This window comes from Bos indicus x Bos taurus, chromosome 5 (assembly GCF_003369695.1).
Source record: "Bos indicus x Bos taurus breed Angus x Brahman F1 hybrid chromosome 5, Bos_hybrid_MaternalHap_v2.0, whole genome shotgun sequence".
In the NCBI taxonomy this organism is placed as follows: Eukaryota; Metazoa; Chordata; class Mammalia; order Artiodactyla; family Bovidae; genus Bos; species Bos indicus x Bos taurus.
In genome coordinates this window covers 76,575,934-76,602,725 of record NC_040080.1, presented here as the reverse complement: position 1 = coordinate 76,602,725, position 26,792 = coordinate 76,575,934, and the positions used below count along the sequence as shown (strand labels likewise).

At 36.2% G+C, this 26,792-nt stretch overlaps 1 protein-coding gene across 7 annotated transcripts in view; it reads right to left on the bottom strand.

The window, feature by feature from the left end:
* Positions 1–26,792, bottom strand: part of RAB3IP (RAB3A interacting protein) — a 56,684-nt gene that overhangs the window by 14,824 nt on the left and 15,068 nt on the right. For 5 of the 7 annotated variants that reach the window (XM_027542540.1, XM_027542535.1, XM_027542536.1 and 2 more), the window contains exons 2-6: positions 25,425–25,700; positions 24,315–24,573; positions 8,869–8,964; positions 2,546–2,623; positions 1,509–1,712 (exon numbers count right to left, since the gene is read on the bottom strand). In XM_027542540.1, coding sequence (XP_027398341.1) covers positions 1,509–1,712; positions 2,546–2,623; positions 8,869–8,964; positions 24,315–24,573; positions 25,425–25,675 — 888 coding nt within the window. In that variant the 5' untranslated portion in view covers positions 25,676–25,700. Of the gene's footprint in view, positions 1–1,508; positions 1,713–2,545; positions 2,624–8,868; positions 8,965–23,219; positions 23,272–24,314; positions 24,574–25,424; positions 25,701–26,792 lie in introns of those variants that run through there. The other 2 variants (XM_027542539.1, XM_027542541.1) reach the window with 2 other exon arrangements.

The following is a 26,792-nucleotide window of genomic DNA, read 5'->3' as shown; positions in this document are numbered from 1 at the left end:
CAAGATAAATATTATAATCTCCATTTATAGATAAGAAAACTAGAGTTTAGAGAGAGAAAATAACTTGACCAAGGTTACCAAGCAAGAAGCCAGTAAAAGTTCACATTAGAGTGACTTGATCTCAAAGTCTCACCTAACTGTGTGCATGCATGCACGTGTTCTCAGTGCTTTCAGAAGATACACTGTAAAGTCATGACTGAATGCCCCATCACATTTTCTATAGAAACATGGACATATTCCATTTTCTGTCCAACTGTTATATCTAAGATTTACACAGTTCAAATTTATGTGTTTCCTTTGTCTAATAGAACATTTTGACAAGTTTTACAGAAAATATTACAATACAAGATATAGCCAGAAAGCAAAATGTTATATGCCGCCTATATGCATATTTTAAGGAATTTCATAAATACAAACTTTAAAACGTTCCATGAGAAACATCTAAATGTTCTTAGTGTAAAAAACAGGGAGAAAAGGGTACATAATTACACACACTGAGACACCACAGCAAAAATACAAGTTGTACCAAGCAATTAAAAATGCTATCAATACTGAAAGAAATCAGAATTAAAGTTATGACTAAAAACGTTTCTTAAATATTTAACAGAAACCAGTGTGAATTTTAATTTCATCACATTCAGATTTAACCAAGTATTGAACTTCTCTCCCACCAGCATCTTTTTTTCTTATGAATAACTAAATAATATACAATTCAATTAAAATGAGCAACAACCCTGGTTATTCAAATTCAATAAACTCCTGGCTTCTATGTAAAAATCTAAATAAGCAAAGCTTCTTCAAGATTAATGAGAGACTTGAATTCAACAATGTAAAATACAACTTTCAAGAAAAAAAATGGGAGAAGGCTGCTTGTTAATTAGTGATCAATCCCTTTGGACATGCTTTCTTATCACATGTAAGTAAAAACTATTTTACAATTACACAATTTTTACTCAAAACAGCTCAAAATATTAGCACATTATCCCAGCTATCCTCATAACATACCTTATAAAATTATAAGCTTACCATCAGTTCTATTTTTTGTTGCTTAATTATATGAATTAACTCCAGGACTACCTTACTGATATAAAATTGTTTCTCCCAGAATTTAAGTAAAAATAACGCACTGTTCTTCAAGAAAATCACCTAATATTTTCATATATTTCTTATGTTCATATTTTGCTGGAGCATGCAAGCAATACATTTTGACTAGCCAGATCATTAAAGTCACCCACTCTCCTTTATACAACACACAACAGTTTGCTCCCTAAATGAAATATCGAGATTAAGAAACTTACCAAGTTTCCAGCAGGTACTCCAAGGTCAGCCAGGTAGAGAGGGGAACTGAAGAATCCCTGAAAGCAGCCAGCTCTAGACAAAGCCTCCCCCATCTTAATACTGAATATTTTGTATTAAAAGTTTTGCTGGCAAAAATCATAACCAACACCTCAGTGATGAGAATTACTAAGTATCAACAGAGTCAGAGGGGACAGTCCTGGACGAGTTACCTCTTTGCAGTCTTTTACAATTGGCTGTATCACACTGAGGTCCTGGTGACTGCCACTCATAGCACTGCTTGTACTTTTATTTCTGGTATGCCCCTTTTTAAAATGTGCCTTTCCACCTGGCAGAGGCTCTTGTGTAGGTGATGTTGGAGAACTGGACAATACAAGTGTCTTCAATGCAGCTACTTCAGCTTGGAGTACATCAATCTTGAAAAGAAATCAACACAGTCACATATACTGAATATGTTTTATGACAGATGCAGCTAAATGTTAACAATTTGGTAACTTTCAGAGATGAAACATAAGTTTAATGTGTATTTCCTGTGGAGTAATAAAAGGAAAGTAAACTAAATGGGTTTTTTGGGAGGGCTTTTTATCTTTAATCAGTCTTTTGATGTTCCCATACAGTCTGGATTCAGCTGCTATTCACAATGTCAGATGAAAATTTTTAAATTATCAAAATGTTTAACATTTCACTATGTGGATTTTCCGATGAGATCGGGTGCGTTCAGGGTGGTATGGCTGTAGACATCACCAACTCAATGGACATGAGTTTGAGCACGCTCCATGAGCTGGTGATAGACAGGGAAGCCTGGCGTGCTGCCGTCCATGGGGTCACAAAGAGTCGGACACGACTGAGCTACTGAACGGATGCAAATTTTCAGAATCTTCATATTTAAAAATAGCTTATGATTAGGTGCAGTTCATTTCTAAAATAGTAAAATCTAGTAACATTTCAGTGGCTTTTTTAGTGAATTAAAAAATAATTGACTTTAAAATGTAATTATATAATCCTTTTGATAACATGTGTGATTCACAAAGCTTTAAATCATTTGCTTCTAATATAAATGTACACTAAATGTTCACTATTAATTATATCTATGTAGTAGCTATTTTCTTCTTTATAGTGTCTTGTAGTTTTAAAAATCTTCTAAAGTAAGCAGTACTTTTATAATCAGAGCAAACCCAATACATGTCAAGGTATTTTTCAAACTGTAATTACTAGTTTCTGTATCCTATTAAAAGCAGCAAAAACTTACTTTTCCTTGTGCTTCTTTTAGCTGTTTTTCTGCTGTTGCCTGCTTGACATTTGCTTCTCTCACCATCTTATGAGCTTCCTGAAAAAGTTAACATCTCATATTTTGGAAATAAAGTATTTAGCATTTGTTTTCAAAAATCCTTCAACGGGTGTCTATGATTGAAACAAAGATACACTAACAAAATTTTGCCTAAAATTAAGTATTCAATGTCAACAGCTGAAGCAGCAACTGTCATCAGGCAAATCAATTATTAGGAATAAAGAATAGGTACCTTCTTTTATTACCATAGAGGCAGGCAAGGTTAGTTTGATCATTTTAATTAATACTTGTGTAAAGACTGCAAATGTTAAAGAAGGAAAAGTCATGATCCACATGTCAAACCCAACTTCTTTGCAATTAGGTTTTTATAATTTGTATTCATATTACTATGCACAGCAAAGACATACAGGAGAAACAAGCAAAAATATTAACACATCGGTAATGCTGTAGTTTATAGGAGTAACAGCTGAGAAGCCTTAGAGCTTCCAATAAAAATACTCACAAATCGATATTAAATCTTGATTTTGTGCAGAGCAATTGAAAAAGGTTGAGTTTATCCTTTCATAAGATCTTAATTTTTTAGTACCAAATATATGAAACTCTCGGAGAAGGCAATGGCACCCCACTCGAGTACTGTCACCCGGAAAATCCCACGGACGGAGGAGCCTGGTAGGCTGCAGTCCATGGGGTCGCTAAGAGTCGGACATGACTGAGGGACTTCACTTTCACTTTTCACTTTCATGCTTTGGAGGAAATGGCAACCCACTCCAGTGTTCTTGCCTGGAGAATCCCAGGGACGGGGGAACCTGATGGGCTGCCGTCCATGGAGTCGCACAGAGTCGGACACGACTAAAGCGATTTAGCAGCAGCAGCATATGAAACTCTAGATATTTAATTCCCCTTTATTCATATAACATTTATTCATCAAACACTTATTCATAACATCTCTTCCTCAGCTACCGTTCCAGGTGCTGATAACTCTTAAGGAGCTTACACTCTGAAGACATTCTAATAATCAAATAAAATATGAGTACAAATTCTGGATTTTATTCTAAATCCATTATGAAGCCTTATGGCCTTTTAAGAAAGAGAATGACATTATGTTATTTGTATTTTAAAAAGCTTACTCTGCTGTATGGAATAATCCCTATAAAATATAAGGGTGGACTGGAACAGTACACAGGGTGCTTGCAATAATCGCCCAGGATGTAAGAGCATAGATCTTAGAACTTCAATTTACTGTTCACCCGGAAGAGAGCGATGGAAGGCAGAAGGAAAGAAATCAGCTTCAAAGCTGCTTAACAGTTTGACAAGAGAACCCTCACTAGGACTGCTCAGGGGAGAGTGGAAGTTCTCCACATCAGAATTCCACGGTGGCACTCCCATTTGTTCATTTGCTTTTAGAGTATGTAATGACATTGCACCTTGTATGTGCCCTTGTATTATAATAAATGTACAGATATTGTTTTAAATAAGAAAAGCTTTACTATCAATGCTTATAACGAGATTAACTGTGAGAATATCCCATGCACCATTATGCTGGCTATCTTGTGTCAAAGCCTGTAGGAGCTATCAAATTTAATAATGAGACAAGCATTTTTCTTTTAAAAATAACAAGTATTTCAGATGTGCTGAGTAAGTGTTGAATTTTAACAAGTAACTGTCATTAAAATACTACTTGACAGGTAGTTCTCAAATAATAAGTATATCTAATCTGATCCTTCAAGATAAGTGACATTTTAACTATGAATCCAGAAGTAACATGTGCTATGGAGAGAATATTTGTTTAATGTTTAGAATTGGATTCTGCTTTCATTAATGGCGGACCATGCAACTTCTTAGAACAAACTTCCTACAGAGAACAGTTTTTAAAAGCTGGACAAATTTTTTAAAAATGTTCTTGAAGGCATTAGAGTGCAACAAAATAATGAAGAACCAGAGGACCAAGATCCAGAAGAAGTAAACTGAGGAAAGTGAGCTGAAACTTGGAGTGATTTGTCCCCTTAGAGATATAAGGGATATACTGGAAAGGTATAAAATAAATGTAACTGGAGTGTAAAAAGGAAAGAGAAAAGAGCTAGAATGAGGCAAGAGGAGTATCTAAAATGATAATTCATAGGACTTTAAAAATTGACGAAAGACATAAAAAGATACATGAGCTTGAAAACTTTTCTATCACTGTCATTCTGAAACTGAAAAATTATTTAAGTATCATCTACACAGGAAAGTCCGTAAACTTTCTAGAAAGGCCAGATAGTAAGTAGTTCAGGCTTCTAAGTTGTATGGTCTGTGTTGTAACTACTCAACTCTGCTGCTATAGTGTGAAGGCAGCCACAGACAATAAAACAATCAATGAATATAGCCATTCCAATAAAAATTCATGGGCACTGAAATATGAGTTTCATAGAGTTTTCATACGTCACAAAATATTCCTCTTTCGATTCTTTTTCCTCCTCTTACCATTTGAAAATGTAAAAACCAACCTTGGCTTGTTAGGTTGCACAAAAGTAGATATAGGCCAGTTTTGGCCTGCAGGCTATAGTTTGCACACCTGTGATCTATACAAACATTCATGTCCGTATATTTACAAACACGGAAGACAGAATTTTTTTCCTCTCTGGTTAGCAGTGGTTCAAATTAAGTTGATCTTTTTTTTTCTTTTTTAAAAATAGTGTTTATTCACCATCTTCTGATTAGTTTTCAAAAACAATTTGTTGGCATTAAAGACAAAAACTCACTAGAGAATGTTACAGGAAAACTTTCACATAACTAGCAATGGGACTGAAAATTCATTATCATGACTTATTACAGGAAAAGATGTACTTGTTCCTTTCAGATGAGTATATATATCTGTGAGTTATGAGTAACATTAAATCTAAATTTTAAAAATGGAATTTAGACCACATCATCATTGGAAAAGGAAATGGCAACCCACTCCAGTACTCTTCTTGCCTGGAAAATCCCATGGACAGAGGAGCCTGGCAGGCTATAGTCCAAAGGGTTGTAGAGAGTCAGACACAACTGAGCGACTTCACTATCACTATCATCTGGATCATAAATTTAAAACAAGTTTTCAAAAACAAGATAACAGAGTCAATCACAACGCTCTCACAAAATAAATATACACATATACAATGTTTTTTAATGAGAATACTTCTGTATTATAAAAAATTTAAGTATTTTTATTATTTCACTTTTTATAAACACTTTTGTGTTTTATATGTATGTAACATTATGATGTGTGTTAGTATATGTGCATAATTTAAGTACATATGTCTTAGAACAGTGCCTAGTGCATAGGGAATTCTCAATATCTTCATCATAACAAAGGTTCATGCTCAAATTTGTCTCTGTGGCTTGAAAGAAAAGGAAGTGCCATTTATGACTTTCACCATACTTAAAAGTAAGATCAAGGTCATGAATTTGAGTCCCAGCATTCTTCTTAACTCTACTTATGATTTTCTTCACAGACAAAATAATTTGTACTATATGTGCTTACAGCATTGTTGAGAGAAACTAAGCATATCATAGACATTTACTAAAATTGGCTGAAAAAACATAAAACCACCTTAAGACTATATATCTTTTTTTTCCATGTTAAATGTAGACTACTTTGTAAAGCATTCTTTCAACTGACTTCACTTTATATTTTGCATTACCTGACAATCCATAATACTATAAGAAAAAATATATACACACACACATATATATACAACTTTATAATCTTGTATTTTTTGCTAAATACAAAAGTATAATTATATTCAAGATCATTCATCATATATAAATTCCTAATCTGAGTTTACAAGCTTACCAAAATTATATAAATTGAGTTTATTCAGAATAATCTTCAATTCTTAAAAAAAAAAACTATTTACACATATACATAAAATGTAAGCAAAAACATTTTTTCATAAAACAATGGTAAACTGAGATCATGAAGGCAAAACTGAGACCACAGAAAAACTTACTCTACTTTTTTTCTAAACTCAGTAAGCAGTTGGTTTGAATACAATTTTCTTCATTACTGAAATCATCTTTAATCAGCGTAGTTTCTTTCCCAGAAAGTACACACAGTTAAGGTTATTAGTCACTGTTAGGTCAGAGATAAATTAGGGACCCCAAAATTATGCTTTTTAGATAACTTTTTCATTCATTGCACAAACTGCACTTCTGGTACTTCACATCCTGCTAGAGACAGGGAAAAGTTTCTATTTGTTCTCCTACTTCATCTAACAAAATGACATGTACATGCAGCTGGGGGGAACTAAGTGGGGGCTAAAATTAAGGGCAGGCTGGTAGGAAACCAATATTAACATAAGCAGCATAATGTATTTGCTTTCTTATCTACTAACACTATATTATAAAATTTTCTTCTAACCAGACAGTACTGAAAGAAACGCCTTATGTTTCTGTACACTCCTTCTACATATAAAAATGTAACATTACATAACTCCTGTTCCAGATCTTTGTATGTTAGTAGCTCAGTCATGTCTGACTGAGACCCCATGGACTGTAGCCCACTAGGCTTCTCTGTCCAAGGGATTTCCCAGGCAAGAACACTGGAGTGGGTTGCCATTCCCTTCTCCAGAGAATCTTTCTGACCAAGGGATCAAATTTGGGTCTCTGGAAATGCAGGCGGATTCCTTGCCATCTAAGTCACCAAGAAAGCTCTCCAGATCTTTAATTTCCCACTATTTCTAAGCTTAAATTTATCTTCCTATTATCTCTGATAACTAGCTAACTAAACAAAAAAAAAAAGTTTTTAAACATTCATGAAAGAAAGACAGGTGAGAGAGCAAAGGGGTGTGAGCAGAGGGGGGCATGGAAAGCCCACACTTCTGAAAACATCCTCTGCAATATTACTTATAACAATAACAACTGTGGAATATACACTGGATAGATTATGATTTTCATTACACTGACTATGCAGTAACATGAAAAGATGTTATTTAAAGTACAAAATATATTAGGATTACAACTATGCAAGCAAATATGCATACCTAAAACTAAAAAAGATTCTGCATATACAAACATAACAAGGGTGAAGAAACGTTTCCCCTAAAATCCATTTTTACATTAAAAATTTTAAGAACAAATTTTCAGGGGAAAAAAGAAAATATTGGTAAAGTGATAATGACACTAGCCATTCTAGTAACACATCAATGTTTTTGATAAGGAGCCTCTGAAGGCTAAAGATCTTATAACCTAAAGGAAGTGCGCTAGGTAGTGGTTCTTAACCTAGAAAATAATATCCTCTCCCCACCCTCCACAAGGATACTTAAAAGTTGTCAAAATGATGAGGGAGTATTACTAGAATACTGGAAACACCATCAAGTGTTACAGTTAATTCTGTGTGTCAACCTGACTGGGCCCCAGGTGCCCAGGCATTTAAGGTAGATGTTCTGGATGTTTCTGTGAAGATGCTTCTGGATGAGCTAATATGTGAATTGGTAAAGTGAGTAAAGCAGATTGCCCTCCACAATGTGGGTGCTGCTCATCCAATCAGCTGAAGGCCTGTTAGAACAAAAAGGCTCATCCCCCAAAAGTAAGAGAGAATTCTTTCTGCTTTCAGACTCAAGTTTAAACACCAGCTCTTCCTGGGTCTCAAGCCTAACAGCCTTTGAACTAGAAACTAGAACTACATCATCAGCTCTCCTGGTTCTCTGGCCTCTGGACTGAGACTGGAACTACACCAGGGTCTCTAGTCTACCAACTCATCCTCCAGGTTTTGGACTTGCCAACCTCCTTACATAAGCCTCTTTCTACACATATATAGACATATGTATGTATAGACATGCATCCTATTGGTTCTGTTTCCTGGAAAACCCTGATTAATACAGCAAGGATGCTAATGTCCTACAATGTCAGTGGCACTCCTACTGAGAGACACTGCTTGAATCAGGGAGACATTCTGATCCTGTGGCAGGCTGGAGATAATGTTCCTCAAATCATCCCCTTTCAGAAAACTACCTCAAAGGTTTTCCACCTGTGTTATGGAATCATATAAAGTTACTTGAAAGCAGCCCCTAAATAGTTTGTAAAATCAAAATTAAAATTTACCTCCTCTCTTTTCATTCACATTTTTAAACCACGCGATTCTAGTAGCCCATAGTTTTTTACATCATTTTAAGTTGTAGCCTCTACATTTCTTAAATATTTTTTTAGAGGACTTACAAATACGCATGGAAGCTCAGCATATCTTTTTCAAGATTCCCTCAAATAATAATTCTATCAATATATAAAAATTAAGACATTGCTCTTGACCAAGACATAAATAGACCAACCTCAAATAGACTAGCTGTGAGTTCCTCCAACTCCTGTCCAAGTTGATCTCGTACTTTAGAAAGCCTCTCACACTCTTCATCTTTTAACTTCAGTTCCTATGAGAAATTGATCATTTTATTTTTTTTAATTTCCAAAGTTTGATGTTAGACTCAGAAGACTATATAATCTTTACTAATAAAATTATAAAATATTAATACTGCCCCCTCCTACAACATTCACACTGGAAGTTTTTATTTAGCACTTGCTATGTGGAAACAACCAGGCAAATCTAAAATTACAAATCATTCTAACTCACATATTAAATTTTCATAAAATATCCAAAGATTAAGTATAATTATTCATTACCTGTGAAAATAAACAATTAAAGAACTTCATTTTTTTCCCTTAACTTTGCTCTGAACATATTTGTTTCCATCAAGCAAGGAATTTCTTCAATTAACTCAGGTTCATTTCAATTAATGTTTAGTGAAGTTGTTTCATGTTTACCTTAACAATTGTTTACCTATAGATAATTTCATGTACCATACTGCAGTTAGTCTAAAAATGTCCATTAGGAGACTATACCCATTCATCACTGCAACCAGAGGCAAGCAATATATATTACATTTAAAATCAAGAAGAATATTAATGACAAAAATCCTGTATTTATACATAACTCCTCAACAGGTAATAAATAGATGCTAAAAAATTCCTTTATTAAGATGTTAAAATATGCCATTTAAAAAAAATTTTGTATGTAAATTTATCTTTCAAACTTATGAGATTAAAAAAAAATCCAAGCTCCCTATATATTGGCCACAGATACACTAATAAAATAATGAGTTAGTTGTGCTGTAATTGTGGTGGCAGCATAGTTTCTAAATTCTCCACCAACTCCTAAAATCACTGCAATGGTGACTGCAGTCATGAAATTAGAAGATGACTGCTTCTTGGCATGACAGCTATAACAAACCTACACAGTGTGTTAAAAAGCAAAGACATCACGTCACCAACAAAGGTTCATAGAGTTAAGGCTATGGTCTTTCCAGTAGTCATGTACAGATGTGACAGCTGCACCATAAAAAAGGCAGAGCACCAAAGAATGAATGCTTTCGAACTGCGGTGCTGGAGAAGACTCTTGAAAGTCCCTTGCACAGCAAGGAGATCAAATCAGTTAATCTTAAGGGAAATAAACCCTGAATACTCTTTGGAAGGACTGGTGCTGAAGCTGGAATTCCAATACTTTGGCCACCTGATGCAAACAGCTGACTCACTGGCAAAGACCCTGATGCTGGGAAAGACTGAAGGCAGAAGAAGAGGGCAAGAGAGGATGAGACGGTGGGATGGCATCACCGATTCAATACACATGAACTTGGGCAAACTCCAAGAGATGGTGAGGGACAGAGAAGCCTGGTGTGCTGCAGTCCATGGGGTCACGAAGAGTTGGACATGACTTGGTGACTGAACAACAACTCCTAAAAACCAAATACACCAACTGGGATATCAGAAGAAACCAATGACTACGTCTTCAACAAAACTAAGTAAAAGTGAATCCTCACAAATCTTAGACCCTGAGAAAATGTGGTTACACTGCCCAGACCACAGAATCAGCAGTTATGTGGAAGGGAGCACCAGAAGTGCTTCCATTCCCACAGAGTCCCAATATCCGCCTACCCTTCTGGTGGAGGTTTTAAGATTACAAGTGAATCTCCCTCACCTATGCTCTAAGTAATTTTCAAACTGCTGCTTTTGTGCTGGGTCTTAGGGTGAGTCTGCGTGTGAGTCTTTCAGATTGGAATCTCAATTCCCTAGAGCTTTTGGGTCTCTTGGACATATGCCCCATTGATTTTCAAAGCCAAATGTTTTGGGGCTTATCTGTCCACTGCAGATACCAGGGATTGAAGTACCTAATGTGGGGGCACAAACCCCTTGGGAAATCCAATTCATTTAAACATGAAAGACAAAAAAAAGATATGTGAAGTTACCATTATAAAAAAGTTAAACATAAAGCCAAGTCAGCTACAGGTAAAGAAAATCAGATAGGTATCAAATTTCAACAGCATTTTATGCTAAAAACAATGGAGTCACATTTTTAACATTCTCAAGGGAAAAAAAATGTGAGTTGAGAATTTCATATCCAGTCAAAGTATCCTTCAAATGTAAGACCAAAGACTAAAAGTTATAAACCTGTCACACTTTAGAAACTATATCTCCCATGAGCTTTCCAGAGTAATCAAGCAGTGAATGAGTTTCATATAATCAAGAAAAAAAAGGAGAAGCTTTAACATTAAAGACAGGGGATGAGAAACAAATGTATTTAACTGTAGAACTACAAATAAAAGATGAGGATACATAAAAATGAAAAGACAAGCCACAGACTGGGAGAAAATATTTGCAGAAGACATCTGATAAAGGACTGTTAACCAAAATATACAAAGAATTCTTAAAACTCAACAGTAAGAAAACAATTTGATTGAAAAGCGTGCAAAAGATCTGCAAAGACACCTTGCCAAAGTTATAGAGATGTCAAATGAACACAGGAAAAGATGTTCCATATTGTATGTCATCAGGGAAATGCAGACTACAGCAACAACATGATTCCACCATACACCTAGTAGAAGGACCAAAAAGCAGAACTACAACAATATATACTGACAAGGATGGGAGAGAACGGGAATTCTCATGCATTGCTTGTGGGAATACAAAATGGTACAGCCACTCTGGAAGACTTTCAGCAATTTTTTTGCAAAACCAAACATATTCTTACCACATGATCCAGTAATCATACTCCTTGGTATTTACCCAAAGGAACTGAAAACATAGCCACACAAAAGCCTGCACACAGATGTTTATACATTCATAACTGCCAAACTTGGAAGCAACCAAATATGCTTCAGTTAGGTGGATGAATAATTAAACTGTGGTATATCAATAACCTCAGATATGCAGATGACACCACCCTTATGGCAGAAAGTGAAGAGGAACTAAAAAGCCTCTTGATGAAAGTGAAAGTGGAGAGTGAAAAAGTTGGCTTAAAGCTCAGCATTCAAAAAACTAAGATCATGGCATCCGGTCCCATCACTTCATGTTAAATAGATGGGGAAACAGTGGCAGACTTTATTTTTTGGGGCTCCAAAATCACTGCAGATGGTGACAGCAGCCATGAAACTGAAAGACGCTTACTCCTTGGAAGGAAAGTTATGACCAACCTAGATAGCATATTCAAAAGCAGAGACATGACTTTGCCAACAAAAGTCCGTCTAGTCAAGGCTATGGTTTTTCCTGTGGTCATGTATGGATGTGAGAGTTGGACTGTGAAGAAGGCTGAGCACCGAAGAATAGATGCTTTTGAACTGTGGTGTTGGAGAAGACTCTTGAGAGTCCCTTGGACTGCAAGGAGTTCCAACCAGTCCATTCTAAAGGAGATCAGCCCTGGGATTTCTTTGGAAGGAATGATGCTAAAACTGAAACTCCAGTACTTTGGCCACCTCATGCGAAGAGCTGACTCACTGGAAAAGACTTTGATGCTGGGAGGGATTAGGGGCAGGAGGAGAAGGGGACGACAGAGGATGAGATGGCTGGATGGCATCACTGACTCAATGGATGTGAGTCTGAGTGAACTCCAGGAGTTGGTGATGGACAGGGAGGCCTGGCGTGCTGCGATTCATGAGGTCGCAAAGAGTCAGACACGACTGAGTGACTGAACTGAACTGTACTGAACCAATATCCAAACAACAAACCATTACTCAGCATTAAATGGAAATGAGCTATCAAGCCATGAACAGATATGGAGGAAAAGAAGTACATGACTAAATAAAATAATCTAATCTTAAAAGGCTGCATGCTGTATGATTCCAACTATATGACATTCTGAAAAGGGAAAACTGTGGAGATGGTAAAAAGATCAGCGGGCTGCCAAGGACTAAGAAGTAGGGAGGGATGAATAGGTAGAACCTAGAGGATTTTCGGAGAAGGCAAAGGCACCCCACTCCAGTACTCTTCCCTAGAAAATCCCATGGATGGAGGAGCCTGGTGGGCTGCCGTCCATGGGTTCGCTAAGAGTCAGACGCAACTGAACGGCTTCCCTTTCACTTTTCACTTTCCTGCATTGGAGAAGGAAATAGCAACCCACTCCAGTGTTCTTGCCTGGAGAATCCCAGGAATGGGGGAGCCTCGTGGGCTGCCATCTATGGGGTCACACAGAGTTGGACACGACTGAAGCGACTTAGCAGCAGCAGCAGAGGATTTTTGCAATGCAGAAGACCCGGGTTTGATTTCTGCGTTGGGAAGATTCCCTGGAGAAGGAAATGGCAACCCACTCCAGTATTCTTGCCTAGAGAATCCCACAGAGTAACCTGACAGGCTATAGTCCATGGGGTTGCAAGAGTCAGACATGACTTAGTGAATTTGATTTTTAGGACAGTGAAACTATTCATATACTATAATGACAGATATACATCATTATATTTTAGTCAAAACCTATAGAAAGTACAACACCAAAAGTGAATCCTAATGTAAACACTAATGTAAATGGGGGATAATCACATGTCAATTTAGGTTCACCAATTTTAATGAATGTACCATTCTGGGGCAAGATGTTCATAATGGGAGAGGCTATGCATATGTGAGGAAAGGGAACTTAGAGCAGCTCTGTACTTTCCTCTCAATTCTCCTATGAACCTAAAATTGATCTTTAAAAAGTCTGTTTTTTTTAAATGGAGATAAAGTTGAGAAAAGTTACATAAATGTTATAAGCCTTAGAAATGTAAAAACACACACACAAAAAACCCCGGCAAAATAGGAGAAAGAAGAAATCAAATTCACTAACTTCTTAAATATTAATTGGGAATAAAGGGATACAACTTGAAGCTCATAAATCAATTAGTATAAATCTGAACATATTTAACCCCATAGAAATTAAACTAGAATTAAATGATAGAGGCAAAGGAAAGAAACAGTTACTAGATAATTTTAGTGTTGCTTATAGTAGGGAATAAAGTCAGTATCTAAAGAAAGGCTAAGAGAAATTCTTTGATTAAAGATAACAACTAGAACAGAAATCAAACCTTCCAAAATACAAAAATGGAAAAAATAAAAAAAGGAAGAGAACACAAAGAAAACAGTACACATAGTGGAAAGCCTTGTATACACACACAGTAGACATGTGAAAGCTATGTGACAGAAACAAGCCCAAACACAGCATTTTTTTTCCAATAAACATATATATGTATAACTCACTTATTAAAAGAAAATGATTTTCAGACTGGCTAAAAGAGAAAAATCCATCTCTAGTCTCTATACAAGAGATACACCTAAAATAAGTAATTCAGATTAAAAATAGAAGGCTGAGTAGAAGTGTACTAAAAAATATAATACAAATAAAAACAAAACAGAGACCTCAATACTGATATCAGACACAGGGCAGAAGTCATTAAAGAAGATAAAAGAAACTTCATAATGCTAAAGACTACAACACAAAATGAAAACTTTACAATACTCTCAAATACAAAAGTAGATCTAAATAAATAGGAAGAAAGACATATTATGTTATTGAATAGAAAGCAGGAAGTCATCATAAAGATGCCAATTCTCCCTGAGTTTATAAATCTGTAAATGCATAAATTTAATACCAGGTCCTTCTGAACTCTAAAATTTCACAATTTTATAACTATATGTGAAACTGAGTCAATCCATTCAACATTTCCTACTATATAGGTATTATGGTAACCCTTCAGGATACCAACACCAAGACAGACACTGTTCTTTGAGAAGTTTCCAATCCTTAGAGCAATACATATATCATTCACAAAGGCAAATTCTTGAATCGTTCCCTACCATCTACCACAGTAAACCTCACCCTGATACTAAAGACCCTCTACAACATGTGCTCACTGTCCCTTCTCAGAGTTATTACCCTTGATCCACACTCTAAAACTCGAGTTAAACTGTTCTGATTTGTTCCTGTTTCATTTCCCTATTTGATCTCATCCACCTGGACTGCCATAAACGTTTGACTCTTTACGCTTCTAGATCCAACTCAATCTACCTGTATGAACTCAAGTTTGTATTTCATGTGAATACTTTTTAAAATGTCACTTGTACTTTTCATTATCAGTACCTTATACTGTAATACAGCTATATGAAATTAACTCCTTCAACAAACACTAATTTTGTGTTAACAATTCACTAGGTATTCATCAAGGATCTGGAAAGAGAAAAGGAAGGAGGCCTGCTTCATGCTTTTCACAAAGCCATAACCTACTAACAGTGGCAAATATTTAAATAGATTCACAAGGAAAAGGAAACAGGAAACAAATATTTAAACGGATTCACAAGGAACAGATTCACAAGGAAAAGTCCTGATAAGGACTATTATAGTGATACGCACATACTAGAAAAAGTAGGAGCTTGCCAAATGTAAAGACTAAAACAGCGTAAGCTATAGTAGCTAAAGACAGGGAAAGGTGGATGCCATAGTTAGATAATGTCAGAAAATTAGGTTTATGGTGAGTCCTGAAAAACCTTGGCTAAGAAAGTGGAACTTTAAAGAAAAGAGAATATCATCTCAAGGGCGATGGGAATTGAAGGATTTTAAACAGGATAGTGACAATCAGATTGCAATTCCAAACAGTAACTTGAACAGTGTGCTAGCTTAAAAAAAAAAATTAAAACAGGGAAAACAGTTAATTACTGCAATATTTTAGGCAACAGACACAAACTTAGAGTAGCAGTATTACAGAAAATAAACTTGAGAGACATTTAAAACAGAAAATCAGGACTCTGTAAGTATACGCCATCAAATTTAATGCTGTTCTTAAGATAAACATTTTATACATCAAGAGAGAAAAAATGCTGGCAATGAAACTATAATCTGATGAGGCATTTTTTTTTTTCAGTTAGAATTTTCATTTTGTACTTTACAGGAAGAAGTCTTTTAAACTGATGGAGACACAAATTTTTATCATATGTCATTCTCTTTTGTACCTTTCTCTTTGTTTTGATGTCATATCATAGTGAGATCCTTTTAAGATTTTTAACCCAGTAATTCACAGTAACAAATACAGCCCTCAACTCGCATAAACTCCACTGATTTAATAACAACATGAACAGCTATAAGCACAAGCAAACAATGACAACTGTCATGACTGTTGCCTAGCTGGGAGCAATTTTAAAACTCATATTGATTTCACAGATGTTAAAATGAGGAAAACATACAATTCAGAATCAATGAAACATTACCACATATACATGTCTTTTTTCCCCAACTAGTAAACATCTTTACTAGTAAAGTCTAATTTATTTTTTCCTCTACAGGGCCTAATAAACTTTTAAGTACACTGGTTACTCAAGAAATGTTTGTTCATTAAAGAACACAGCAAATGTTTATAAACAACCCTGGTCACAGTTAGTAGGGCCATGCCAAACATGGATTTGTAGAAGTATGTGTTTCGAATGACTTTCTCTGACTGCAAGCTATAATATTCCACTGGATTTTATTTTCTAAGTCATTTTCATTTTCTTTTAAGGAAGACTAATTAAAAGTTGAAAGCAAGACCTTATACCAGTAGGTCTCACACCTTAGTGAATATAAGAATCAAAGAAAGACTATGTATACCAGAAATTAATACAACACTGTGAATCAACTATACTTCAACTGAAAATGGAAAAAAAAAAAAAAAACAGAATCAATAGGATAGTTTATTGAACATGCATATACTCCAGCCTCAATACAATAATTCTTTTTCAACAGAATCTGGGGTCCACTCCAGGAATCTAAGTTTTAAAAAACATGTACTAAAACCCAACTTCTGCCTCAGGATTCCACCAAGAGCTGTTCTTCAGCAATGATCTGTAGAAGGCCAGAAGAAAAGACTGGCCTACATCACAAGAAGTGAAGGACTACATCACTATCTCCAGTGCATCTCTGCACTTGAAACTCAACCACCACACGTTTGGCCTCCCTGTGTACAGTACGGGTTTGTGCTGGTAAGCTGTTGCCCCACCAATGACTACATTTCCCAGTCCATCACACATTTAAGTGTCGGCATGAAACTGGCTCACACCAAAGAAATAAGAGTAAAAGTTACGTTTATCAATTCTAAGTTGAAGTTTTTTAGAAGCAGGTGTGCAACTCTTCTTTACCTTTCATCTCACTGGTTAGATACATATAATAAAACCCTAAAAGATCACAAAGATCCAAGATAGAAGAAACACAGATTCCTGAATTATTTCACAAAGAACTTCCTATGAACTATGAACATCTGCTTAAAAGTGTTAAGTGAATAAAAATGAACTTCTACCACGGTAAGTCACTAAAATTTAGAGGTACCTCACAAAGAGCTGCTGCTGCTACTACTAAGTCACTTTAGTCGTGTCCGACTCTGTGCGACCCCATAGACGGCAGCCCACCACGCTCCCCAATACCTGGGATTCTCCAGGCAAGAACACTGGAGTGGGTTGCCATTTCCTTCTCCATCCCTAACTAATATATTCTGTATGTGTCTACTTACACAACAGTGTAATGCATGCATATATTCATTTAATCAACAGAATGTGTTGAGAACATTTTATGTGCTCAAGATATAAGCAAAAACACATGTAATCCCAATCCTTGTGAAGCTCAAAATTACTGAAGTGTAAGTGTATACATCCATGTTGGGGTTAACTGGGATGGGGCAGAGCAATCAATACAAACAAACAAATAGAACTTTCACTCTCAATCAAGATAGAATAACTGGGATCATATTACCACCCTGAATGATACAACTAAAAAACTGGAAAAAACATATGAAATGATATTTAAGATACTTGATGTAGGCAAAAAAAAGTGATCCTCCAGAAATGTGAAATAATAAAGCAAAGCCTATCAGTCGTTCCAGCTTATCACCTGAAGAGATAAAAGCATTAGTAGATATGGATTACATGTTATTAAACTCTATTTCATATGTTTAAGAAGCTAAGACAAAGCACATTAAGTAAAATACTTAAAAGACCCAATCAAACTTTCAGTGATGAAGACTACCACGTCTGTGATAAAAATAATAATAATATACTATATAGAATTAACATATTAGATACTACAGGTGAGAAAAAAAAAATAGTGATACTGAAGACAGCAATAGAAATCATCCACAATTATATATAGAGAAAAAAAAAAAGATTAAAAAAATGAATGAATAGAGCACCAGAAGCAGTCTAATGTGCATGTATGAAAAGGCAAACTGATAGGACACTGAAAGAGGAACTCCCCAGGTCGGTAGGTGCCCAATATGCTACTGGAGATCAGTGGAGAAATAACTGCAGAAAGAATGAAGGGATGGAGCCAAAGCAAAGACAATACCTAGCGGAGGATGTGACTGGTGATAGAAGCAAGATCCGATGCTATAAAGAGCAATATAGCATAGGAACCTGGAATGTTAGATCCATAAATTAAGGCAAATTGGAAGTGGTCAAACAGGAGATGGCAAGAGTGAACGTCAATATTCTAGGAATCAGTGAACTAAAATGGACTGGATGGCTGAATTTAACTCAGATGACCATTATATCTACTACTGCAGGCAGGAATCCCTCAGAAGAAATGGAGTAGCCATCATGGTCAACAAAGCAGTCTGAAATGCAGTACTTGGATGCAATCTCAAAAAAGGACAGAATGTTTTCTGTTTGTTTCCAAGGCAAATTGTTCAATATCACAATGATCCAAGCCTATGCCCCAACCAGTAATGCTGAAGAAGCTGAAGTTGAACGGTTCTACGAAGATCTACAAGACCTTTTAGAACTAACACCCAAAAAAGATGTCCTTTTCATCATAGGACACTGGAATGCAAAAGTAGGAAGTCAAGAAACACCTGGAGTAACAGGCAAATCTGGCCTTGGAATATGGAATGAAGCAGGGCAAAGGCTAAAAGAGTTTTGCCAAGAGAACACACTGGTCATAGCAAACACCCTCTTCCAACAACACAAGAGAAGACTCTACACATGGACATCACCAGATGGTCAACACCGAAATCAGACTGATTATATTCTTTGCAGCCAAAGATGGAGAAGCTCTATACAGTCAGCAAAAACAAGACCAGGAGCTGACTGTGGCTCAGATCATGAACTCGTTATTGACAAATTCAGACTTAAATTGAAGAAAGAGGGGAAAACCACTAGACCATTCAGATATGACCTAAATCAAATCCCTTATGATTATACAGTGGAAGTGAGAAATAGATTTAAGGGACTAGATCTGATAGACAGAGTGCCTGATGAACTATCGACGGAGGTTCATGACATTGTACAGGAGACAGGGATCAAGACCATCTCCATGGAAAAGAAATGCAAAAAAGCAAAATGGCTGTCTGGGGAGGCCTTACAGATAGCTGTGAAAAGAAGAGAAACAAAAAGCAAAGGAGAAAGGAAAGAATCTGAATGCAGAGTTCCAAAGAATAGCAAGAAGGGATAAGAAAGCCTTCTTCAGCGATCAATGTAAAGAAATAGAGGAAAACAGAATGGGAAAGACTAGAGATCTCTTCAAGAAAATGAGAGATACCAAGGGAACATTTCATGCAAAGATGGGCTTGATAAAGGACAGAAATGGTATGGACCTAACAGAGGCAGAAGATATTAAGAAGAGGTGGCAAGAATACACAGAAGAACTGTACAAAAAAGATCTTCACGACCAAGACAATCACATTGGTGTCATCACTCACCTAGAGCCAGACATCCTGGAATGTGAAGTCAAGTAGGCCTTAGAAAGCATCACCATGAACAAAGCTAGTGGAGGTGATGGAATTCCAGTTGAGCTATTCCAAATCCTGAAAGATGATGCTGGGAAAATGCTGCATTCAATATGCCAGCAAATTTGGAAAACTCAGCAGTGGCCACAGGACTGGAAAAGGTCAGTTTGTATTCCAATCCCAAAGAATGCTCAAACTACTGCACAATTGCATTAATCTAACACGCTAGTAAAGTAATGCTCAAAATTCTCCAAGCCAGGCTTCAGTAATATATGAACCGTGAACTTCCAGATGTTCAAGCTAGTTTTAGAAAAGGTAGAGGAACCAGAGATCAAATTGCCAACATCCGCTGGATCATCGAAAAAGCAAGAGAGTTCCAGAAAAACATCTACGTCTGCTTTATGGACTATGCCAAAGCCTTTGACTGTGTGGATCACAATAAACTGTGGAAAATTCTGAAAGAGATGGGAATACCAGACCACCTGACCTGCCTCTTGAGAAACCTATATGCAGGTCAGGAAGCAACAGTTAAAACTGGATGTGGAACAACAGACTAGTTCCAAATACAAACAGGAGTACGTCAAGGCTGTATATTGTCACCCTGCTTATTTAACTTATATGCAGAGTACATCATGAGAAACACTGGGCTGGAAGAAGCACAAGCTGGAATCAAGACTGCCAGGAGAAATATCAATAACCTCAGATATGCCGATGACACCACCCTTATGGCAGAAAGTGAAGAGGAACTAAAAAGCCTCTTGATGAAAGTGAAAGTGGAGAGTGAAAAAGTTGGCTTAAAGCTCAATATTCAGAAAATGAAGATCATGGCATCTGGTTCCATCACTTCATGGGAAATAGATGGGGAAACAATGGAAACAGTATCAGACTTTATTCTTTTGGGCTCCAAAATCACTGCAAATGGTGACTGCAGCCATGAAATTAAAAGACGCTTACTTCTTGGAAGGAAAGTTATGACCAACCTAGATAGCATATTCAAAAGCAGAGACATTACTTTGCCAACAAAGGTCTGTCTAGTCAAGGATATGGTTTTTCCTGTGGTCATGTATGGATGTGAGAGTTGGACTGTGAAGAAAGCTGAGTGCCGAAGAATTGATGCTTTTGAACTGTGGTGTTGGAGAAGACTCTTGAGAGTCCCTTGGACTGCAAGGAGATCCAACCAGTCCATCCTAAAGGAGACCAGTCCTGGGTGTTCATTGGAAGGACTGATGCTGAAGCTGAAACGCCAATACTTTGGCTACCTCATGCCAAGAGTTGACTCATTGGAAAAGACTCTGATGCTGGGAGGGATTGGGGGCAGGAGGAAAAGGGGACAACAGAGGATTAGATGGCTGGATGGCATCATCGACTTGATGGACATGAGTTTGGGTGAACTCCAGGAGTTGGTGATGGACAGGAAGGCCTGGCGTTCTGCGATTCATGGGGTCGCAAAGAGTCAGACACGACTGAGCTACTGAACTGAACTTAATGTGCATGTAACAGGAGTCCCAAAGGAGAGGAGAGATAGAGGAGGTATGCAAATGCTTTTGAAGAAGTAATGGCCAAATTTCCCAATTTCTATGAAAAAAAAAGCAACCTACCCACTTAAGAAGATCAACAAATTCCAAGCTCAAGAAACCTGAAAAGGACTACAACAGGGCACACCATAATCAAATCATTTGCAGCCAATGATTGAGAGAACTATCACATCACAGGAGAGAGAAACAAAAGTAAGGATAACAGTTGACTTTTCATGAGAAACAGTGCAAGCTAGACCACAATGGAGCAACACCTTCAAAATAATGATACTGATAGAAAAAAATTATCAACCTGAAATGCTTTAGCTGGTGAAAATACATTCAAAAACAAAGATGAAAAAAAGATCTTTCAAGATACACAATAGCTTAAAAAAAATTTATCAGCAGCATACAACAAAAAATCTTAGGATCCCTTTCAAGTAGAAGGAAAATGTTACGAGATGGAAATCTGGATCCACATAAAGGAATGAAAAGCACTAGAAATGGTAACTACATGGGAAATATAAGGATTCTGACAATTTAAACAGGCTTCCCAGGTGGCACTAGTCCACCTGCAAATGCAGGTAGACAAGAGAGACACAGGTTCGATCCCTGAGTTGGGAAGATGCCCTGGAGAAAGGCACGGCAACCCACTCCAGTATTCTTGCCTGGAGAATCTCATGGACAGACGAGCCTGGAGGGCTTCAGTCCATAGGGTCACAGAGAGTCAGACACAACTAAAGTGACTTAGCATGCATAGCATGCATACGGATTTTTAAATCCCTTTAAAATAACCAGTTGTTTAATGAAAAAATAAGCTAAATGTATCCTGAAATTTAAAATATACGAAGAAGTAAAATACATGGTAATCACAGCATAAAAACTGAAAGGGGGAAATAAAAGTACACTTGACCTCTGAGCAACATGGGTTTGAACTGCACATGTCCATTTACATGTGGATTTTTTTTTCAATAAATACATCCTACAGTACCACACAATCCATGACTGACTGACTCCAAGGGTGTGGAACTATATATACAAAGGGCTGACTGGAAATTCATATGCAGATTTTCAACCACAGGGGTTAGTACCCCTAAGTCCACATTGTCCAAGGGTCAAATATATTTTTGTAAGTTCTTATATATGAAGTAGTATAATATCACTAGAAAGTAGAGACTGATGAAAGATGCATATAATAAACCCTAAAGCAATCATGAAATTAGCAGAAAGACGACATATAACTGATAAACCAACAGAGCAAAGATGAAATCACAAAACTATATAGAATTAATCCAAAAGGCATAAAAGGGAAAGGGGGGAAATAAACATAAGAGACAAACAGAAAACAAACAGTAAGTTGGCAGATTTAAACCAAACTATATCAAATTAAATGTAAATAGTCTAACATAAGCACACCAATTAAAAGGCAGAGATTATTAGAAAGGATTAAAAAAAAGATCTAATGATGTGCTGCCTACAAGAAAACCCACTTTAAACAGGGAGACAAAAATTGGTTAAAAGTAAAAGAATGGAAAAATGGGAACTGTCTAGCCACTCTTAAAATAATCATCAAAATAAAAAGAATGACTACTGACATAATTTGATTCACATGTTGCTATAATCCAGGAAATATTTTCATATTCAACAGTCCTTTACAAGTCTTAAGCTCTAAGTAAGTATCAATACTATCTTGTATTCTTCATAACAGAATTCACCATTTGCATGTGTTCACACATCATTATCATTTCAATTATGTCAACAGTACTTCTAAATAAAACAAACTAAAAATTTCAAAACAAATTTTCAACCTGAGCTAAGAAATTAGCAATATATCCTGATGAATAAGTAACCACAATGTATTCTCAAACATGGATATGTATGTCCAGTAGTTCACTTCTATATAAATTGTGACTTCACTTAATATTCTGTGCTAAGACAAGAGAGTCTGAGCCAGAGGACATAGGCCAAATATGACTACATCTCACCACACCCCCTACCTTTGGGGAAAAGTTTAAAAGAATATTGATTTTTCTTTCTGATATATTCAACCAAAAATGTTTTAACATCTCTTTATGGCTGTTTAACCATCAGCCATCCATTGAAGCATTTATAGAAACATATACACACCAGGCATTGTACCTTATTATCTAGGCACCAGGGATACCAAATCAGTGTTATACTCCTGAGAAACAAGTCTGTTGGGGGAGAAAATGGGAATATATATTTGTAAAATGTCATAATATGTGGAAATTATGTTAGAGAATGATTTCCCTATCTTCTCAACTTTCTGAATGTGAACTGGTCCATTTCACCTTAGTGTGAAATTTATATACATAGAGCTGTTTGTATTATTCCTTTACTATACTTTTAATGTCTGCAGGGTCTGTAGTGATATCCCCTATTTCATTCCTGCTATTGTGTCTTCTATTCTTGTTTTTTTCGGTCTTGTTAGAGGCTTGTCAACTTTACTGATCTTTTTAAAGAACCAGCACTTTGTTTTGTTCATTTTCTCTACTTTTTATGTTACCAATTTCATTGTTTCTGCTTTTTATTATTTTCTTCCTTCTGCCTGCTTCTGGTTTTATTTTGCTCATCTTTTTCTAGTTTTTTGAAGTGGGAGACTAGATTGTTGATTTGAAACTTTTCCTTTTCTCTAATGTATAAATACTTAGTGCTACAAATGTCTCTTTAAAGTTTAATTACAGCCTCAGAAAAAGAAAGAAATTTAGTCACAAATTCGGGAATATCAGAAATTTAAAAGATGAGCATGTGAGAAATAGAACAAATTATGAAAATAGACAAATCTCCAAGTTAAGATACAGAAAACATTCAAATTCAGCTGAATAGCACAGCATTATAACTAAAACTATTCCTCAAAATGTAGTGACTTGGACCTAATGGCTTCAAGTAAATAATCACAAAATCAACCACGTGTAGAGAGGAAAAAAAACCACACACAGAACGTAACTCCCCAAATCTGCACTACAGAAAATGCAAGAGAAGGAAAGGGAAAAAAAAGAATTAGAGTCTCTTTTCTTCCATTCGTATTCTTGGATGAGCTTCTTTACTATTGAGACCAATTCAAAGATTCCTAAATGCTGCCCAACAGCAACTGAGACTGCGCATATGCAAAAGAAAAGTGTAGAACTATAATGATTTCACTTGAGTTGCCCCCATGGACAGATATTCATTTTGAATGTAACATATAGAAGAATAAAATATATTTTTGCTTACCCTCTGAGCTTTTGCAAGTTCTTCTTTTAATCTTTCATAGCCCTTTTCTCTAACTTCCAAAACAGATGGGCTTCGTAAGCGGGACAGACTATCAGTACTCAACCCAAAAATATCATCACTGCCATCACAAGCTTCTGTTATAGTAGCACCCTGTAAAAACTCCCTCTCTGCACTACAGTTGTCCTTTCTTGTAGTTAATTTAAGTATCCCAGCTGTGACTCCAGAGGTAGAACAAGGTGCTGGATCTGTACCATGGATGCTGTAAAGGAGAGTTCAAACAAACATCAGCATGTGCTCAAGTATTAACTGGCATACACACACATGCCTATAACTGCATTATCCAATTTGTTCACCACCAAAACTAATTAATAGTATGTCCAGAGCCAAAGCAACATCTCAAGTCCTTCATAGCCATATATGGCTAATGGCTATCATCTTAAATAGCACAGAGAATATTTACATCATGCCAGAAAGTTCTATTGGATAGTGATACTCTAGAACAGGGGTCTGCAAACTAAATGTAGAATAAATCCAGCCTGCCACCTGTTCCCTGAAGGCCCACAAGCCAAAAATGATTTTTACATTTTCAAATGGTTGAAAATAATCAAAATAATAATATTTTGTGGCTCGAGAAAATTATATAATTTCTTGAACCAAAATTCAAGGTTCATATACAAAGTTTTACTGGCGCTTATCCATTTACATACTGCTTATGACTATTTTTGGAGAAGGAAATGGCAACCCACTCCAGTATTCTTGCCTGGAGAATCCCATGGATGGAGGAGCCTGGCAGGCTATAGTCCACAGGGTTGCAAAGAGTCAGACACGACTGAGTGACTTCACTTTTATGACTACTTTCACACTTTAATAGTCACGTCCAGCAGTACAAACAGAGACTGTGTAGCCCACAAAGCCTGAAATATTTGCTATTTGGCCCTTTACATAAAAAGTCTGCGACTCCTGCTCTTGATCATTAATATGTATTGCTCTTCATAAACAACATTATATTATTCAAATTTTCTAAAATAATAAAACTTAAAATAAGTTAACCAAGCAAAATTCATTTGTTTAATACAATGCTCTAAAACAAGCATCTTGATTCTCTCCTACCTGCCACTGGATATTTCCGCACAATTTAAACGTCTGGGGGAGGAATACACAGGTTGTGTAGGAAGGTCAGAAACATCTAAGGCATTAGCCTGGATCGGGGTGGAGCACAAAGCTGAAGGATGTGGCCGGTAGATGACACTAGGTGAGGTAGTCTGCTCTTGAGTTCCCGGTTCATACACAGCAAGAAGGTCTGGAGAAGTAGGTGAAGCGAGGTTCACTTCATGGAAGCCTTCCAAGGGGTCATTAGCCATAGCAAAAGCCTCATCATAGAACAACCTACATTTAAAAACAGAAAATTATTTTGAGATAGTGACATTTAAAATTAAAGTAAGATGTACATTTATAGAATGTGTTTAACAGTCCATTATAAAATATAAACTTAAACAGAAAAAAACTACATTCATTTAAAATTTAATAAGTGACCTCAGAGGATAAATACTATAAAAGGCAAATGATCTGATTCAAAATAAACTTGAAAGTGATGGATAACACTGTTACAGTAAGTAATTAATAAGTAACAATGAGGAATGAATAAAAATTTGCTTGATATTAACTTTGCTATCATATGTGTCTTTGGTTAAAAAAAGAAGAGGCAGTAAAGACAGACAGATACACACACTCAGAGAGACTAGGTTCAATGAACTATTCTGTTCTGCTTCAAAGAAAGTCACATGTGACTGGATGACTCAATGTTTTCTCTTCTTTTATTTTGAAATAATTTCAGACTTACAAAAAGTTGCAGAGATATATATATATTTCACCCACATTATGAAACTGTTAACATTTTAGAACCATTTGAGAATAGATTTTATGCATGATACCCATTACCCCTTAACATCTCAGTATGTATATCCTACGTAACACATCACCAAAATCAGGATGTTATTAACACTGATCACTATTACCATCTAAACAACAGGCCCCAATCAAAGTTCACTGATTATCCTAATAATGTTTTCAATAGGCCCAGGATCCAACCAAGAATAATGCATTACATTTCTCTAAGCCTTAAATTTTCCCTCTAACGGGATGAGAATGGGGATAATAATACTCCCTTCATCAGGCTGCAGTGAGGATTGAGGGAGAAAACCCACATAAAGTATTTAGTAATGTACTATGCATCTGGCACAGAGTACAACTCAATAAATATGTTATCAGTCAGCCATTAACAGTAATATGCATGCTTCAGTTTCTCCATAAGTAAAAAATATTTCATAAACTATACAACTATAAAACAAAATTTATATGAAAACTAAAAAGTATACCACTCAAGTTTTTCACTTAAAAAATATAAAGAAATCTTATAAACTGTTATTGATTTCCCACTGTCTAAAGAATAAACTCTGAACTTGTTATTCTGAAAATCAA